Source organism: Delphinapterus leucas, chromosome 2, assembly GCF_059928025.1.
Source record: "Delphinapterus leucas isolate spDelLeu-1000000601 "Yukka" chromosome 2, BTC_Dleu_Yukka2, whole genome shotgun sequence".
NCBI lineage: Eukaryota > Metazoa > Chordata > Mammalia > Artiodactyla > Monodontidae > Delphinapterus > Delphinapterus leucas.
Genome location: NC_143130.1, coordinates 152,636,065 through 152,655,558, shown reverse-complemented (window position 1 = coordinate 152,655,558; position 19,494 = coordinate 152,636,065). Strand labels below are relative to the sequence as shown.

Sequence of the window (19,494 nt, the reverse complement as noted above, 5' to 3'; positions counted from 1 at the left end):
AGGATTCACTGATTGAGTAGGTGATTGACTAGATGACCTACCTCTAAGTCCTTTGGCCATGGTAAGCGTCTAGGATTCCTTACATTTTTTCATTTACTTAACTTGATCATATAAAAGGATTTCTTTCCTTCACTCTAAATCTTGAAAGCAAGTTTCACATCACAAGAAAAAGTAGAAATCAAAGAAAGAAAATTCAAAAATGAAATACATTATGGTATAATATTATACTTTAAATGGTGATTTAATCTGTGGCATTTTTAGCTTACATTTTTAATGACTGAACAAATTATTATTATTACTATTATTGGCAGATGGACAGTCAGTGCAATTTTTTTCTCGTAACTTATAGAATTCTGGCGTAGAAGTGTGATGAAGAATATAGTGGAGGGCTTCCCTGGTGGCGCAGTGGTTGAGAGTCCGCCTGCCGATGCAGGGGACACGGGTTCGTGCCCCGGTTTGGGTAGATCCCACATGCCGCGGAGCGGCTGGGCCCGTGAGCCATGGCCGCTGAGCCTGCGCATCTGGAGCCTGTGCTCTGCAACGGGAGAGGCCACAACAGTGAGAGGCCCGCGTACCACAAAAAAAAAAAAAAAAGGAATATAGTGGAATTGTATATATTCACATTCAACTGTGTTTGTTCAGAGAACAGTAAAATAGAAGTGAGAGTTAAAAACAATATAATTAAATTTAGATTCTCTGTTGTTCTCAATGAGTTTCTGCTGTACAGTGTTCTTGTGCCTCCCATATTGTGAGCATGCTCTGTGGTTCTAGTGCTAGGTAGATATTTTTCTCGTAGCATAATTCCTGAACATTAGTAAGCTACTTCAACTGTGTTCAGTTGAAAACAGCAAACTGTTCCATATTACAAATAATCCTTGGGTGTGTTGCACTTATTGCAAGAGATTGTACTGTGGTACTCTGTGGATGATTTAAAGTATTCCCAGTGTTTGGACGTCCCTGGTGGCACAGTGGTTAAGAATCCGCCAACACAGTGGTTAAGAATCCGCCAACACAACAATCCCAGGCAACACGGGTTCGAGCCCTGGTCTGGGAAGATCCCACATGCTGCGGAGCAACTAAGCCTGTGTGCCACAACTACTGAGCCTGCGCTCTAGAGCCCAAGAGCCACAACTACTGAGCCCGTGTGCTGCAACTACTGAAGCCCATGCGCCTAGAGCCTGTGCTCCACAACAAAGAGAAGCCACCACAATGAGAAGTCCGCGCACTGCAACAAAGAGTAGCCCCCGCTCTCGCAACTAGAGAAAGCCCACGCACAGCAACAAAGACCCAAGGCAGCCAAAAAAAAAAAAAAGTATTCCCAATGTTATTTTGAATTTATGTGATGTTTTGCTTTTAGTGCTATCTTTGGAACTTAACCCTGTGAGATTAGAGTGTCCTGAAAAGATAAATTTAGCTAATCTAAGGAAATTTGTGGGTTTATTTTTTTTCCAGCTACTCAGAATGGTACCCATGGTTTTATATTTTAGTTTATATATTTTTACATTTGAAACCAACTAATACTGTTTTAACAATTAGAGTAATTTTACGATTTTCCCTAACTTTGATTTTTCTTTTTCTTTCTTAAAGGGAAACTATCTTAAGTGTCAAGGTCAAGTTTCCTGTATGTGTCTTGTCTATATCTGTGTATATCAAGTATGTGCTATTTAGCGTTTATGGTTTTTTTTTCTCATAGTGAATTTTCTAAAGCATTGTCTTGTCCAATCTTCCTTATAATTTATATACAAGAGGGGCATAAAGTTAGAGGTGTAATTGTGTCAATAGAACAAAGAAAAGCAAACAAGTATAATTTAGAAGGAAAAAAACTCTAGAGAGAAAAGTCCCCATTTTTCTAAGAGTTGTAGCTCTCCATTGGCCCTGCAGAAGCCTCTGGTTCATTTTATTTTATTTTCTCTTTTTAAAAAAATTTTTTTTTTCTTTTTCTTCTGGCTCATTTTATTTTATTTTATTTTATTTGGCTGCGCCACGTGGCTTGCAGGATCTTAGTTGCCCGATCAGGGATGGAACCTGAGCCCTCAGCTGTGAAAGCATGGAGTCCTAACCACTGGACCGCCAGGGAATTTCCATCTGGTTCATTTTCGACTGGGCTGGACAAACTGAATTTCAGTAACTTTATTCTTTTTAGTAAAAGTGAGACTTAAATATTATAACTAAATGTGACTTGTCTTTCTTTCTTTGTCTTTCTTTCTTTCTTTCTTTCTTTCCTTCCTTCCTTCCTTCCTTCCTTCCTTTCTTCTTTCCTTTCCTTTCCTTTCCTTTCCTTTCCTTTCCTTTCCTTTCCTTTCCTTTCCTTTCCTTTCCTTTCCTTTCCTTTCTTTTCTTTCTTTCTTTTCTTTCTTTTCTTTCTTTCCTTCCTGTGCATTGGGTCTTTGTTGCTCCACGCGGGCTTTCTCTAGTCGTGGTGAGCGGGGGCTACTCTTCGTTGCAGTGCGTGGGCTTCTAATTGTAGTGGCTTCTCTTGTTGCAGAGCATGGGCTCTAGGCATGCAGGCTTCAGTAGTTGTGGCACGTGGGCTCAGTAGTTGTGGCTCGCAGGCTCTAGAGCACAGGCTCAGTAGCTGTGGTGCATAGGCTTAGTTGCTCTGCGGCATGTGGGATCTTCCCGGACCAGGGCTTGAACCTGTGTCCCCTCCATTGGCAGGCGGATTCTTAACCAGTGCTCCACCAGGGAAGTCCCGTGACTTGTTTTTCTTACCCCTTGTTAGATATCTCATAATTATAGGTGTGTATGTATTTATATTTCTACACTCCCCGTCTCTATCCTCAGAAGGATTTTAGGTGACTTGCTTTCCACCTAATTAAAATTATAAAATAGTTGATGTATACAAAAGAATATATGTACCATATGTAGGTTATAGAGCATAATGAAATGAAAACTTGTGTATCTTCTACTCAGCTTAAGCACTACTAAAACTTTTGAAGTCCCCATGTGAACCTTTCCCGATTATGTCCCCCTTTCTTTTCCCTCAGAAGTAACAGTGCCCTTAATTATGTTTATCATTCTCTTGTTTTTCTTTCTATTTCTATACACATATCCCTAAATGTTACCATGTTTAGTTTTGCATAATTTTGAGAGGTAATGTGAGGGGACTAAGAGCACAAATTCTGGAGCCAGGCAAATCTGCCACTTAACTAACCATGTGATTTGGGCTAATTACTTAACTTTTCAGTGCTTGTTTCCTCATTCATGAAATAGAGATTAAAAATAGAATCTACCTGATAGGGCTATTGTGAGAATAAAATGAGTCATTATATGCAAAGTGCACAGTGTACAGTGCCTGGTAAGCAGGCAGTATTCTCTGAGCTGTTAGTATTTGTATGAAGGAATCATAATATAAACAGTCTGCTTCCCTCCTTCCTCAACATGATTGTGAGATTCATCCATGTTGATGGTTATAGCTGTAGATGATTTATTTTTACTTCTTTTTCTCTTAATTAAATTTTTTATTTTTAAGAGTGTTTAAATTGAGGTCTTATTTTTATTTCTGCATGGTATTCTAATAGTGTGAATATTCTCTATTGCTTGTGTTGATGGATAATTAGATTTAGTGTTTATTTTACTGTTACAAATAATAAATGCTACGCAGACATCTTGCACAGCTTCTTGTGCACATGTTTAAGAGTTTCTCTAGGATATACACCTAGAGAAGGAACTGCTGAGTTGTAAGGGTATGTTGAGTCTTCAACTTTCCTAGACAATGCCAAATTACTTATCAAAATGGTTGCACTAGTTTATGCTCCTGTAAGAGTATGAGAGTGCCCATTGCTCCATATTTTATTGTCTGATTCTTTAATATTTGCAAAACTGACAGATGTAAAATGGTATATAGTGTCTTTTTAAAATTTATTTATTTTTGGCTGTGTTGGGTCTTTGTTGCTGCACGCAGGCTTTCTCTAATTATGTCGATGGGCTTCTCGTGGTGGCTTCTCTTGTTGCGGAGCTTGGGCTCTAGGCATGCAGGCTTCAGTAGTTGTGGTGCATGGGCTCAGTAGCTGTGGCTCACAGGCTCTAGAGCGCAGGCTCAGTAGTTGTGGCTCACAGGCTTAGCTGCTCTGTGGCATGTGGGATCTTCCCGGACCAGGGCTCGAACCCGTGTCCCCTGCATTGGCAGGCAGATTCTTAACCACTTTGCCACCAGGGAAGCCCAGAGACAGTATTTCTTAACAATCTATAAACTTGCACATGAAAGTCCTGTTAAAGTACCATTCACAGTGGATGCCTAATATTTATTATTTCTTCTTGTTCTTTTTTTTGTCTTTCCTGGGTAGAGCAAATTACCACGTGTACTTGTAATCCTTCATACACTCGTATACCTAGGTAGTGTTCAAGAAATCTATTTATCTTGTCAAGCATGAGGTTAATTACCATGAAAAGTATGATAATTTAGCTGATCTTTTGATTAATATTATAGATAAGATTTCCTATTTGAAACAGTCGAGCAGATACTTTTAGAAAACTGCCTTTAATTCCAGCACTGGAATTTAGTACACCTTTCTCCCATTTAAATACTCTAAATCTGATTTCAACAGATATTATATCAGCAAATAGTGCATTTTCTAGAGCAGGCATGAATACAAGATTCAGGAGCACTTCTAGTACTAACCGTCTGGATTCAGTTCACTGTCATCTGCTGGATTATTATAGTAGCCTCCTAATTGTCTCCCTGCTTCATTCTTGTTCTCTTCAATCTATTCTTAACCCAGCAGCCAAATGTAAAATATAGGTGCTTCCTTTTAGAACCCTCCAGTGGCTCCCCATTTCTCTCAGAGGAAAAACTAAAGTGTTTGGCCCACAGGGTCCTATATTACTTTGTCCTGTATAACCCATCTGGTCTCATCTCTCCTATTCTCGTGTCTTCATTTTGCACTGGACACACAGACCTTCTTTTGTCTGTCAGACACTCTAGGCAAGCTATCCCTTCAGGACCTTTGCATTAATTATTTTCTTTTTCTGGAACGCTCATCCTACTGCATGGCTCACTTTTTTACCTTCTTCAGTTCTTTGCTCAAGTGTTACTTTCTTGGTTTAAAATTTCATCCCTGCCTCCAGTACTTCTAATCCCTCTCTTAACCCTGTTCATCTTTTTCTGCATAGCACTTACCACCTCTAACATACCACAGAGTTGGTGGTGTTCGGGTAAATGTTTCACAATTAGTTCTCCAAGTATAGTTCCAACATGAATGATGGTTGATATATTTGCTTGTTTAGTAAGATGAAAGTGAAGCAATGAAGATGTGTGTCAAAATTTCACTCATTTGTCATTGACGTAAGAGACTTCTTTGCTGAATCGGATAATAGTTTTCAAGTAATGGAAGAATATTTCCTCAAAATTTTTGTGCTATTCACAATGTAATGGTTATAGACACCACACACTTTTAAGTTCAATCGCATCTTAACATTTTCTCCATCAGTTTCTTAGATCTAGACAATCACAGAACAATAAATCAAGCAGTGATTGGTAGTTTTTGCCAAATTCTGTAGTGTAAATACTTCCGCCATGGCCGATTTCAAGTTACCAACATGAAGTCACTGAACTGAACGAGTTGTTGGGAAGAGATGTACAATAGCCCGGCATTAGATAGTATTTCTACCTTACAGATAGAAAATCATAAATAACCCCAAGAGCATAGATAATAGTAAAATGTAGTTAAAAAAATAGGAAGTGATGAGTTTTTACCTTTGTTTTAAAGTAACTTATATAATTATAAGTTATATAACATATAATTATAACATATAATTATAATTTAATTTGTAATAAAGGCTATGTTTAGCACCCAGTTCACAAACTTGCTGAAAATTTGACAGTTGGATCTTGTCAGTCAGAACACCACTGTGAATAATCTGGCTATTTATTTTCTGTCCGTCTCCTTCATAGAGGCAGGGGTTTTGTTCTGTATTGGTTACTGCAGCATGGCATGGTAGGCAGTCAGTAAATACTTGGTGACTGAATTTTAATTAAAATATTTGAGGTCTTTTATATATAATTTAAAATTAATGTAAATATAAATGAACTAGGTGCTGAGTGAAAAATAAATTTTGTCTTCAAATAAATTGAAACTTTTTTCTTCATTTTTAAATATGAAGTTTTGATTATAACTAGCATAAAATTCTTGTTTCTCTGAATTATTGACCTAGATTATAAATAAAAGCATGCTATTCTGAAAGGGATGGAAAGATTTTCAAATTTGCCTTGCTGAGAGAAAGATAGCATGTGATCCCTCTTTTATAAAAAGAAAAAATTGAAGCATATATGCATAGAAAAAAAACAAAGGCTAAAACTCTAAAATGTTGATGGAGGTTATTTCTGTTTAGTGGGATTACAGGTCATTTGTATTTCATTCTTTGGATTTTTCTGTTTTTCCTGTTCTTTACAAGTCACATCTATTACATGAGAAAATTATTTTAAAATCAGCTTCCTTATCATACCCTAGTATAGTATTTTAGTTAAATGAGGAGGAAAGTAAAATATTACAAGTAGAATATATAGGGTGAAGAAAGAGAAAGAAGGGAGAAAGCCACAGAATATTTGAAAGGTCTGATCTTCATAGGATTATGCAGGAAAGCATTGGGAGACAAGGCTGGACTGTTGAAGATCCTGAAGTTTAATGTCTGAGTCTGGCATTCAGGAGCCTCCACAACTTGAACCCAACCTTTTTCCAGCCCAACAGTTTTTGAACACATTCAAGGAAGAATTTTAGGAATATTAATCTGGCACAACTATGTAAGGAGATTAGAGGAAAGAGGACTTGGAGTCCAGGGACTGTTGCAGAGGTTCATGGATGAAGTGATTTTTCTGCCAGGGCAATTAGGAATAGAAATGCTGAATGGCTGAATACCAGAGATATTGATACCTATTCCCATCCAGTAGCACCTGTTGATGGACTTGGTATGGAAGAATTATGAAAAAGTGTCAGAGATGAACCTTAGAGTATGCTCTTCTCATTTCAAAGCTTTGATGGATGTAAAGGTGTTACATAGAAATAGGGAAGTCAGGAAGAAGAGCTTGTTTGAAAGGAAAGATAAATTGATTTGGAGACATTTGAATTGGAATTGGAAGTACAAGACTAGAAATCACAAAGAAGTCAGGGCTAAATATGAACTCTATGGGAGATAGAGAAAGAAAAGAATTTATGCTTATAATTAGTTGAATTTTAACCAATTTAAAAAAAATCTCAGTTCAGTATATCATCTGTGAATTCGGAGAAGGAAAGGTACAGTTTGTCATGAGCTATAACCTTACATATTAACAGGGACATTTTTAGTTTGCTAATAAGGTGACTTATGTTGATTGATTTTCAAATGTTGACTAACTGCATTTATTAGAAAAACTCCCATGTAGTCATGATATATTTTTAATGTATTTTTTTAGTTTGATTTGCTAAAATTTTGTTTAGAATTTATGTATGTTCATGGGAGATATTGGTCTATCTATTTAAGAAGCTTAAATAATGTCTTTGTTTGGTTTTGGTGTCAGGTAATCTTAGCCTGATAGAATGATTTGAGAAATATTCTCTCCTCTTCAATTTTTTGGGAAGAGTTTGTGTAGAATTGGTATGATTTCTTCCTTAAATGTGTGGCAGAATTCACCAGTGAATCTATTTAGCCCAGGAGTTGTATTTGTGGAAAGATTTTAAACTATAAATTCAGTTTCATTAATAGATATAGGACTATTTTGGGTTATCTATTTCTTCTTGAATAAGCTATGAAAGTTTGTAACTTTAAAGGAATTTTTCCATTTCATCTGAGTTGTTGAATTTATGGGCATAAACTTGTTCATAATTTTCCCTTATTATTTTTAATATCTGTAGAATATTAGAGACGACACCTCTCTCATTCTTGATCTTGGTAATTTGTATCTTTTTTTCCCCCTAAATAGTCCAGCTATAGGTTTATCAGTTTTTTTAATCTTCTCAAAGAGCCAGCTTTTGGTTTCCTTTTCTCTATGTTTCTATTTTCCTACTTTATTGTTTTCTGCTTTGATTCCTACTATTTCCTTTTTTTCTGCTTACTTTGCATTTCTTTGTCCTTTTAGTTTCTATAAGTAGAAGCTAAGGTCATTGTTTTAAGTAAGACCTTTCTTATTTTCTAATATAGACGTTTAGTGCAGGGTTTCTCAGTAGTGACACTATTGACATTTTAAGCTGGATAATTCTTTGTTGTCAGGGGCTGGCCTATGCATAGGATGTTTAACAGTATCTCTGGCCACTATCCATGAGATGTCAGTGGCATCTCCCCTAGTGACAACCAAAAATGTCTCCTCCAGATATTGCCAAATGCACAAGATTGCCCTTCCCACCCCCGGTTGAGAACCACCGGTTTAGTGCTATAAATTTCTAAGTACTGCTTTTGTTACATCCCACAAATGTTGATATATTTTCTTTTCATTCAGTTCAGAATACTTTCTAAATTCCTTTTCGATTTCTACTTTGACCCGTGGGCTATTTTGAAATGTGTTATTTAGTTTCCAAATATTTGGCAATTTAATTCCATTGTGGTCAGAGATCATACTTTGCATGACTTGAAGCCTTTTAAATCTGAGATTTGTCTTATGGCCCAGAAAATGTTCTGTATTGGTAAATGTTCCACATGCACTTGATTAGAATGTATGTTCTGTTGTCATTGGGTGGAATGTTCTATAAATGTCAGTCAGGTCATGTTGGTTGATAACTGTTGTTCAAGTCTTGCTGTTTATATCCTTGATGGTTTTCTTCCTACTTATTCTATTACTTATTGAGGGGGGCGTATATAGCCACTCTAGCTTTCTTTTGACTTGTATTAATATGGTATACTGTTTTCTATCATTTTACTTTTAACCTATTTGTGTCTTTATATTTTAAGTGGGTTTATTTATTTTTGAATTTTATTTTATTTTTATATTTTTATACAGCAGGTTCTTATTAATTATCCATTTGATACATATCAGTGTATACATGTCAATCCCAATCTCCCAGTTCATCACACCACCACCACCACCCCACCCACCACTTTCCCCCCTTGGTGTCCATACATTTGTTCTCCACGTCTGTGTCTTTATTTCTGCCCTGAAAACCGGTTCATCTGTACCATTTTTCTAGGTTTAAGTGGGTTTATTGTAGGCAACACATGGTTGGGTCTTGCTTTTTTATCCAGCCTAATGAAGAGTTAGTCTGTTTGACTACTGGGGAGCTAGTGTCACTGCTGAAGGTACTGTCTCCCCTAACAAGTCTATTCCACATTTCACCGGGGGAACATGTGACGATGGGGGCCAACACTCAGGACCATGGTGGACAGGGTGGAGGGTTGGTGAGTACTGTTGTATCATCCTTGCTGTGCCTACCTGGGACCGGGCAGAGGCACATGAAGGCAGGCCAACCCTTTGGGGACCCTGTAGGAAGCCAGCAACTCTGCCTGAGAGAGATGAGACTTTTGGAATCTGACTTACATTGTTACTGACCAATCAAAACATTCACTGGCCTTACTACTCAGCTGAACCAGTTGTTGGATTGTGGATGGTCAAGGGGTAGATCCTATGCTAGGGGCTCAGCACAGTGGCTGTTTACTATCTAGAATGCAAGCATTGCAAAAACTTAATCACTGCTATGGCTATGTTAATTCATACTGGCCAGTTATATAGTGTGTGCACCTCTATTTATTCATGTTTGAGTGTGCTGGGTTTAATTCTACTTACTGTATCCTAACTCCTATTAGGAAAAATAGGGAAATAATGAGATCATCACAAGAAAAGTTTCACCTGTCGTGACTGCTTATGGTTGCCCTGATCTCCAGGCTTATACATATCTCCACCTAGAAGCCCTATAAACAGACCCCTCAAATTCAACAATTCAGTTTGCTGAATTCATCTATCCAGTTTACTGAGGCCTAAAACTTAGGAGTCATATTTGGATTTCTCCCTCTTCCTCACCTTCTGTAGTAAATTCCTGCTCTTGACTTTCCCCATAAAGAGAGTCCTGTTGATCAAGCAAAGCTGAGTTTATTAAACTTACTGCAGCAAGGGAGAGCACCACTTTGACAGAGCCTTGGTAGTTAGGGGAAGTTAGGAAAGGGTATTTCTAGGGTTTTGAGATCTGGACTCATGTGGTTTAAGGCAGGTCCTTTAAGGTGGGGAACTGGTTGGGATGGGCAAAGTTTGTGACACAATATTTAAAATTAGTGGACTTAACAAGAAAAGGTTCTTGAAGCAGTCTGTTATCCTGTCAGGAGAGCTGTTTGCCCTGATGTACAAATTGTTTGCCCAGATAAATTAGTTTGTAAAACTTTCCTGCCACAGTGAAGCTAATTCTTGGCTTACAGTCTTATCATTTTCATTTTGGGCAAAATACTTTCCTGGAGCACAGTTATATCATGTTGACTCAGTTAATTCATAGGTTTCCTGAATCTGTGTTTTGTTGATGCTGTTGCCTCTACCTGAAATATCTTTTCCCTCCTACTCTACACAGTATGTGGCTAATGTTTGTTCTTTTAAAACTTAACTCAGATAGTATCTCCTACAGGAAATGTTTCCTGAACCTAGACTGCTTCTAGGCCATACTGTGTATAGTATTATTATTCCATTCCCCATATTGTGCAGAAATTAACCTTTTATAAGGGAAGAGAGCCACCAAAAGGCAAGTTGTCTTATGAATTTCTGTATCCACTAGCATTAGTAACAGGGCCCAGCACATGGTAAGTTTTCAAACAGTTTTTACTGACCCAAACAATTTGGGTCAGAGGGGGGAAGACCGAAGGAATAGGAGTATAAGAGGTGATGATTTTTTTTTTTTTTTTTTTTTTGCGGTACGCAGGCCTTCCACTGTTGTGGCCTCTCCTGTTGCGGAGCACAGGCTCCGGACGCGCAGGCTCAGCGGCCGTGGCTCATGGGCCTAGCCGCTCCGCGGCATGTGGGATCCTCCCGGACCGGGGCACGAACCCGTGTCCCCTGCATAGGCAGGTGGACTCTCAACCACTGCGCCACCAGGGAAGCCCAGAGGTGACGATTTAACTTTAAATTAACGTGATTGAGACAGCGTTGATGCACCCAAATGTAGGAATTTGAGTAAGAGAGTAAGACTTAAGAGTACAATTAGGAAATGATCATAGTTGGGGTAATAGTTTGTGTTGATTATTTCTCCAAGAGTGATAATGCACAGAGAACACCAGTGGAGGACTGATATTTGGGGAATACCCTCAATGTGTAGGAGAAAGTAGAGGAAGCCCTCAAAGGCATCAGTAGAGACAGAAGTGAAGAAGATAAACCAGAGGAGTAGAGTATGGGGACAGGGAAAGGCAGGGAGGAAACACGTGTACAAAGGAGAGCTGGAATTGTGGTGTCAAATTTTGCAGAGCATTTAAGGAATGAGAACTGTGAAAAGATTTTCTGAATTTGGCAATTAAGTTGTACCTAGTGACCTTTGAAAATTCTAGTAGAATGGGGATTTCATTTTTAAAAAGTTTAGAAAGGACAAAATAAGTTGGTTCTCAGGTTTTATAGTTACAAAAATATATTCTTTACCTATATTCAACCAGGACTGTCACAAGGGGTATGATTTTCTTTATTTGGGAGTAAAGTTCAACCTTGCTGAGGACCAATAGTAAACGTTACTTTGAATTAACTTTTTTTCTTATTATCTGTTTTTTTTTTTTTGTAAGCAAAATCATTATACATAGATTACTTGAAAATAGAATGTTTGGTTTCTTCCCTGTATTAATTATTATCTTAATTGCTAGATTATTTTACAGGCCAGTGGTAGTTACTCATTAAGAAGTAACAAGCAAGATACCATCATTGTGTATTTTCACTTTGCCAAGTTCATTTTAGAACAATTATAATTAATATCACTAATTTTCAAAAATTTCTGGCTGTGAAACCCTTTCCTTAAACTTTTACATGGAACCCCAACATGTAAATCAGAGAAAGTGGAGCTTGTCTGTTTGAAGCTGTGACAGGGACCTGAAGCTCCTCCTGAGAGTTTTGTCCAGTCTTCTAACCTTCTCTTCCCTTCCAAACAACTGGTGGTCCTGGGGATTCCTCTGTGGAAATCCTAGGGCTACCTAAAGCATAGTTCAAGAATCACTGACATGTAATTTTCTTTGTAGAAATGCTGATTGCAAAGCATTTTAGTACTGAAAGTGACATGATACTTAGACCCCCCAAACCAGTTGACACTTCCAGTCTGTTCTCTTATTGGTCAGTAGAGTGGTACAACAATAAGTAGCTGCCCAAGAGCAAATACATTTGTAGTAGAGCTATTTAGACAGAGGTTGGATGTCTTCCTCTAAGGAAAGTTGTCAAAGTAGTTCCTTTGTCAGTGGGAGGTTGGCCTACTATTAAATGCAGTCTCTTCCAACATCGATGATTCTCTGGTCTTACATGTCTACATTTATCCTACCTAGTAAATATCATCTAATACGATGGGGTTTATCTTTCATTTCTTCAAATTTATAGTATGCCATATATATGACAGGCACTGTATTAGATGCAGGGGTACTATTTAAACAAATAAGTTTAAACAAATAAGATATAGCCTACCATAAAGGAAATAGAAAATTGCTGTAAGTCTTGAGGAGTAGAGTAATAGAGTTATCCGGAGGGTGTTCATGGGAATCACGTGAAATGCAAGGACCCAGACCAGATAGGGGCTTGTCAGAAAAAATGCTAGCTTCTATGAAGACTCTGAGCTGACTCTTTAAAGATGAGTAAACTTCAACAGAAGCAAATAGAGAAAGGTCTTTCTAGGCAGATGAAGGAACATGTACAGAGGCTCTGAAAGATAGCATGCCTTGTTTGGAGAACTGTAAGTAGTTTCATATGGCTGGAGCTTAGCATGTGAATGGGGCTGGTGAGTGAAGCCAGATTAAAAAAAGGACTGTGTTTGCCATGCTTGGGAATTTAGACTTTATCTTGAAAGTGATGTGACGCAATTGAAGGATTTTAAGCAGAGTAATTGCATGGTCAGATTTGTATTTTAGAAAGCACTCTTGCAGTAGTCAGGAGAACAGATCAGAATGGACCTCTCTTGGAAGCAAAGAGACCATTAAGTTGTTAAGCTTTTGCAATGATTTAAGCAAAAATGAGGATAGTAGAACCGATGTGGTGGGTGGGGGAATTAATTCAAGATATACTAAGGAGGTAAGATCCATAGGTATTGGTCAGAGAAAGAATAGAAGTGGGGATGACTTTCAGGTGTTTGGGTTGGCCAGCTGGATAGATGTGTGTAGTCTTTTTTTGCTAAGAGAAAGAAATTAAAAAGAAAGGAATCATATAGGCTTTTTGCCTCAAGATTCTTAGGGTGCCAACTTGAGCAAGGATATAGGTGCTTTTTATTTTCTTATATTTGTATTTGTGTATATTTTAAAAATGTGATATGAAAGTATATAACAGGATGTATTATCAAGGAAGGTTATGGAATTCTTTTTGGAAGTCTGTTAGATTAAGGTAGGCTCTCATTTAAGGTAGTTTAGGAATGAGTGATCTACTTAAAGGCAAAGGGATGGATTACCTTTTGTCGAGTCCTTTGATTGTTTAATATCTACCTCATCTCTATAAATCAACTTTGAATTGAGAAATAATAAATTGATTTTTAGAAAATCCAGAGATTTTTACATTACCATTCGTCTGTCAGAATTTTTACCTTTTAAGAAAAACGTGTGGTAAGATTGGCCTGTCTGTGTAAATTAGCTAATTTGGTAATAGTTCTGCTGTGGCATTATGAACTTTAAAATACAAAATGATTTTTCCTCAGAATGCAAACTTTGATTTTCAGATCTTTCATTGCTTTTAATGTGGGAATTAATGTTCCATCCCTTGTTATTTAACACTCCTGACAAAGAAGATGTTTCCTCTATATAGCTTTGTCACATCATTTTCTCAAGTTAGGATCTCTTTTTTAGGCTGGTTGAGGTGCTTAAATCCCTCATGGAAAGAATGAGCAATGCTCCTTAACAGAAAACTGAAGGTATTGGTTTCAGATTTTGAGATTCGCCCTATAAAGGGACACTTAATCATTATGTTTATTCATTGGCTCTTAAATGCTCCATTGTTTCTTATCAGATAAGTCTTCCTTCCCTGTAGTTTTGTGATTTCTACTGTACCTTTGAAAGCATTAGAGAAGTGCCTCTTCCAGTAACAAAACAAAAACACTGACTGTAGTTTAATACTTTTAAATTTACAGAGTTAATGATGAGACTTGGACCTTTGTCATTGGAAACTATTAGATTACTTTCGTGTCTGTAATTATTATGAATATGAAAGTACATTCTCATGTCATACTACTTGCAAGAAATTTCTTCTTTAGAATAATGTAATCCTAGAACTTTTTCTTCTTTAAGTATGTTTAAAGGAAACTTTATTTCTTTTTATAAAATATCTTTTACAAAAGGCTATTAAAGTCCCTGCTTTGCTTAGTGTCTTCTGATAGTAAACCAAAAAGATCCCCAAATTTCAGTGTTCCAGAATGTTTTTTTCTTAATAAGGATCAAAGTTTTCAGAATATTTTCAAAAATTGTTAGCAGCTTATAATTTGGCTACAGGTACACATTTCCTTATTCAGGAGTTAGAATGGATTTGAGAGGTAGATCAGGAGGAATACTCATTGGATTATTGCAATTAAAGTGCTTGAAGGTTCTTAGAATAACATCTCTTCCGATCCTACAACAGGTTATTGTTGTTTTACAAGAATAGCATTATAATTGTCTTTTCAAAAAGTGAAGTGATTTGTTTGTTTGAACTTAGAGTTACTCTAAGAGGAAGTATACTAATTGCTCATTTCCCCCTAAAACAAAACCTTTAATTTGGGATACTAGTTTTTTATTAGGACGGTAATCCAAACTTTAAGTATGTGAGAAAGTAATAACTTCCTTTTCATACTTCTTTTACAGCTTGTAAAAATTAAAATGAATAAACTACGGCAAAGTTTTAGGAGAAAGAAAGATGTTTATGTTCCAGAGGCCAGTCGTCCACATCAGTGGCAGACAGATGAAGAAGGAGTTCGTACTGGAAAATGTAGCTTCCCAGTTAAGGTAAGAGCTCATGTTTCTATAAATCTAGACGTGGAAAAGAATTGACAGTTTATTATATGTGAAATTCCATTAATTAGGACAGTTAAAAGAAAACACTCTAAAAGCTAATCCCTTTATATTCTGCTTCAGTGATAGAATTAGTAAGAAGAAAAACAGATTATAATTAATGATTTTTCTCTTTATATTTAAATAAGAATTTCTTGTATATAATCTGGAATCACTACAAATAAAATCACTTCTTTTTTTAAATTTAATTTATTTATTTTTGGCTGCGTTGGGTCTTCGTTGCTGCGTGCGGGCTTTCTCAAGTTGCGGCGAGCGGGGACTACTCTTCATTGCGATGCCTGTGCTTCTCATTGTGGTGGCTTGTCTTTGTTGCAGAGCACGGGCTCTAGGCGTGTGGGCTTCAGTAGTTGTGGCTCATGGGCTCTAGAGCGCAGGCTTAGTAGTTGTGGCGCATGGGCTTAGTTGCTCCGCATTACGTGGGATCTTCCTGGACCAGGGCTTGAACCCGTGTCCCCTGCATTGGCAGGTGGATTCTTAACCACTGAGCCACCAGGCAGTCCCAAGATCACTTCTGATGAGAATACTAATCCTGAAATATCTAAAAGTCCTGAATTATCAAGAATCACAAGAATCAAATTATTTTCAACAGGATATGCTTACTAAGTGGTGGGACAGAGGAAGCTGGTGTCTGCCTTCTTAAATACAGGCCTAGTATGTTCTAGAAAAGCTTAAATGGGAAGAGTTAAGTCAGAAGGGATTTCCTCTTTAATCTTGTAACTTTTAATCATGTAGAGGTCGTTTAAACTAATGCTGTCATTTGTCAGATCAGAAAAAGGAAGCTTAAAGAGGTTAAGAACATAGTGAAGATCTAGAGAAGCGGGTGCCGTGCAGGTGCTTTTTGTTACTGCTACTTGAGACTGGAGAAGAAGGGTCTGTATTTAAGGTCATGGAAGAAATAAACGTACATGCTATACTGCTTAGTGAAAAGAAGCAATTAATAGTATAAACATGCTATGAGATGTATTAAGTATGAGGACAAAAAATAGAAGGAACTACAACAAAATGTTAATATCTTGAAGAAAAAAATTTAGTTTAATATAAAGTGTTAGCATTTTTCTCTATTTTTTTGTATATTCTTATGTGTGAATATTCTTATTGTGATTTTCTGCTCCTTTTTACTGCCTCAGTACTATGATTGAAACATGGACTAAAGTCTCAGAAAGAAAAACAATCAATATGACAGGAAAAGTGCTTTTGAGAATCTATAGGTTAAATTAATACATGATTTTTAAAATACACAAATTATCCACAGTCTGTCAATAATGAAACATTTTCCTAATCACTTAGCTTTGTCTACGCAACTCATTTGCTGAAACTTCTTTTATAGGAATAATAAACTTAATATTTAATTTTAAATGCTTAGTATGATATTAAAATACAAACAAAACAAAACACTTCTCTTACATAAAAACTAACACTCTTCTCTATTACCCCACACCCAGCCAAACAGTAGGTTCTTCTTTTTTTTTTTTTAATAAATTTATTTATTTATTTTTGGCTGTGTTGGGTCTGTTGCTACACGTGGGCTTTCTCTAGTTGTGGCGAACAGGGGTTACTCTTGGTTGCAGTGAGTGGGCTTCTCATTTTGGTGGCTTCTCTTGTTGCGGAGCACAGGCTCTAGGCACACAGGATTCAGTAGTTGCAGCACACAGGCTCAGTAGTTGTGGCTTGTGGGCTTTAGAGTGCAGGCTCAGTAATTGTGGCTCATGGGCTTAGTTGCTCCGTGGCATGTGGGATCTTCCCGGACCAGGGCTCGGACCCCTGTCCCTTGCATTGGCAGGTGGATTCTTAACCACTGCACCACCAGGGAAGCCCAGTAGGTTCATTTTGATTATACAAATTGAGTATTAAGTATATCGAAGTCGGGCTTCCCTGGTGGCGCAGTGGTTGAGAGTCTGCCTGCTGATGCAGGGTACACAGGTTCGTGCCCCGGTCCGGGAGGATCCCACATGCCGCGGAGCGGCTGGGCCCGTGAGCCATGGCCGCTGAGCCTGCGCGTCCGGAGCCTGTGCTCCGCAACGGGAGAGGCCACAACAGTGAGAGGCCCGCGTACCGCAAAAAAAAAAAAAAAAGTATATCGATATGGGTACTGTTACACATTGTTGATTGCTTGGAGGATACTTTGCAGCCTTATAGGAGGACAATTTGGAAATATCAGTTAAAATTTTAAACGCACTTTTCATTTGACCAGCAATTTTACATTTAAGAATTATGTTTAAGTACATCCATAGATATACACTGGCATGAGTGATCATTCTAGCAGTTTGTTTATAATAGTAAAAATCTGGAAACAAGTTAAATGCCATCATTCTGGGATTGGGTAAAGAAATTATGACATCAATTATGGGGAATTCTTTGACACTTAAAGTAAGAATAAGGTAGATCTGTATTCACATATTTGGTAAATTATTTTGAATACCTGCTATGTGCCAGACAGATGCTAAGTGGTAAGCAAATAAGATATAGTTCTTGCTCTTGTAGAGTTTATAGTCTCCTTGTGGGAGAGATAGACTTTAGTTAGATATTTGTGTTAATAATATATGATTACAAACCGAGATATGTGCTTTTTAAAACTTTTTTTCTCTCTTTAAAAAATTTTTTTTGAAATATAGTTGATATACAATGTTGTGTTAGTTTCAGGTATAGAGCAAAGTGATTCAGTTATATATATATTCTTTTCTTTATATTCTCTTCCATTATAGGTTATTATAAGATATTGAATATGTTCCCTGTGCTATACAGTAGGTCCTTGTTGGTTGTCTATTTTATATATAGTAGTGTGTATATTTTAATCCCAAACTCCTAATTTATGCCTCCCCCACCCCTTTCCCCTTTGGTAACCCTATGTTTGTTTTCTATGTCTGTGAGTCTATTTCTGTTTTGTAAATAAGTTCATTTGTATCTTTTTTTTTAAGATTCCACATATAAGTGATGTCATATGATATTTGTCTTTATCTCTGTGGCTTACTTCACTTAGTGTGATAATCTCTAGGTCCATCCATGTTGCTGCAAGTGGCATTATTTCATTCTTTTTTATGGCTAATATTCCATTGTATTTACCACATCTTCTTTACCCATTCATCTGTCGATGGACACTTAGGTTGCTTCCATGTCTTGGCTATTGTAAATAGTGCTGCTCTGAACATTGGAGTGCATATATCTTTTTGGATTATAGTTTTCTCTGGATATATGCCCAGGAGTGGGATTGCTGGATCATGTGGTAGATCTATTTTTAGTGTTTTAAGAAACCTCCATACTGTTCTCCATAGTGGCTGCACCAGTTTACATTCCCACCAACAGTGTAGGATGGTTCCTTTTCCTCCACAGCCTCTCCAGCATTTATTAGTTGTAGACTTTTTGATGGTGGCCCTTCTAAGTGGTGTGAGGTAGTACCTCATCGTAGTTTTGATTTGCATTTCTCTAATAATTAAGTCAAGCATCTTTTCATGTGCTCTTTGGCCATCTGTATGTCTTCTTTGGAGAAATGTCTACTTAGGTCATCTAAGTAGACACTTTTGATTGGGTTGTTCATTTTTTTGATATTAAACTGTATGAGCTGTTTGCATATTTTGGAGATTAATCCCCTGTCCGGCGCATCATTTGCAAATGTTCTTTCCCATTCTGTAGGTTGTCTTTTTTTTTTTTTTGGCTGTGTCGGGTGTTAGTTGCGGGATCTTCGTTGTGGCATGTGGGATCTTCGTTGTGGCATGCAGGATCTTTCCTTGCAGCGCGCGGCATCTTCTCTGCAGCGTGTGGACTTCTCTCTAGTGTGGCGTGCAGGTTTTCTCTTTCTCTAGTTGAGGTGCGCAGGCTCAGTAGTTGTGGCACGCACGGGCTTAGTTGCCCCACGGCATGTGGGACCTTAGTTCCCTGACCAAGGGTCGAACCCGTGTCCCCTGCATTGCAGGATGTATTCTTTACCGTTGGACCACCAGGGAAGTCCCTGTAGGTTGTCTTTTTTTTTGTTTATGGTCTGTTTTTCTGTGCAAAAGCTTTTAAGTTTAATTAGATCACGTTTGTTTGAGGTAAGTGCTTTTTAAAAGGGAATCTGGTTCTGTAAGAACGTGTAACAAAAAACTTGACTTAGACTACAGGATCAGGGAAGGCTTCCCTGAGAAAGTAAAGTTTGACCTGATATCTAAAGACTGAGTAGGAATGAATTAGGTACAAAGTACCGCAAAAAAAAAAATGAATAGCCAGAGAGATAGAAGGGAAACCAGGAGAATGTGGTCTCAGAAACCAAGGTTTCAAGGAAGAAGAAAGTGGTCAAGTGCTATAAAGAAACCAAGAAATGAAACTTCATTAGATTAAATATTTGAAAGTGTTGGTGACTTACATTGGAGTCATGAGGATGGAATGTAGGTTGAGTGGATGGATGCAAAATAAGGAGACAACAAATCTAGAGATTACTAATCC

The 19,494-nt window shown here is 37.5% G+C and overlaps 1 protein-coding gene across 9 annotated transcripts in view; it reads left to right on the top strand.

The window, feature by feature from the left end:
• NUMB (NUMB endocytic adaptor protein) overlaps positions 1–19,494 on the top strand; it is a 144,660-nt gene that overhangs the window by 65,435 nt on the left and 59,731 nt on the right. For 5 of the 9 annotated variants that reach the window (XM_089906203.1, XM_089906200.1, XM_089906197.1 and 2 more), the window contains 2 exons: positions 10,800–10,984; positions 14,872–15,012. In XM_089906203.1, the coding sequence (XP_089762329.1) occupies positions 14,887–15,012 (126 nt within the window). In that variant the 5' untranslated portion in view covers positions 10,800–10,984; positions 14,872–14,886. The remainder of the gene's footprint in view (positions 1–10,799; positions 10,985–14,871; positions 15,013–19,494) is intronic. The other 4 variants (XM_022576622.2, XM_089906202.1, XM_022576621.2 and 1 more) reach the window with 1 other exon arrangement.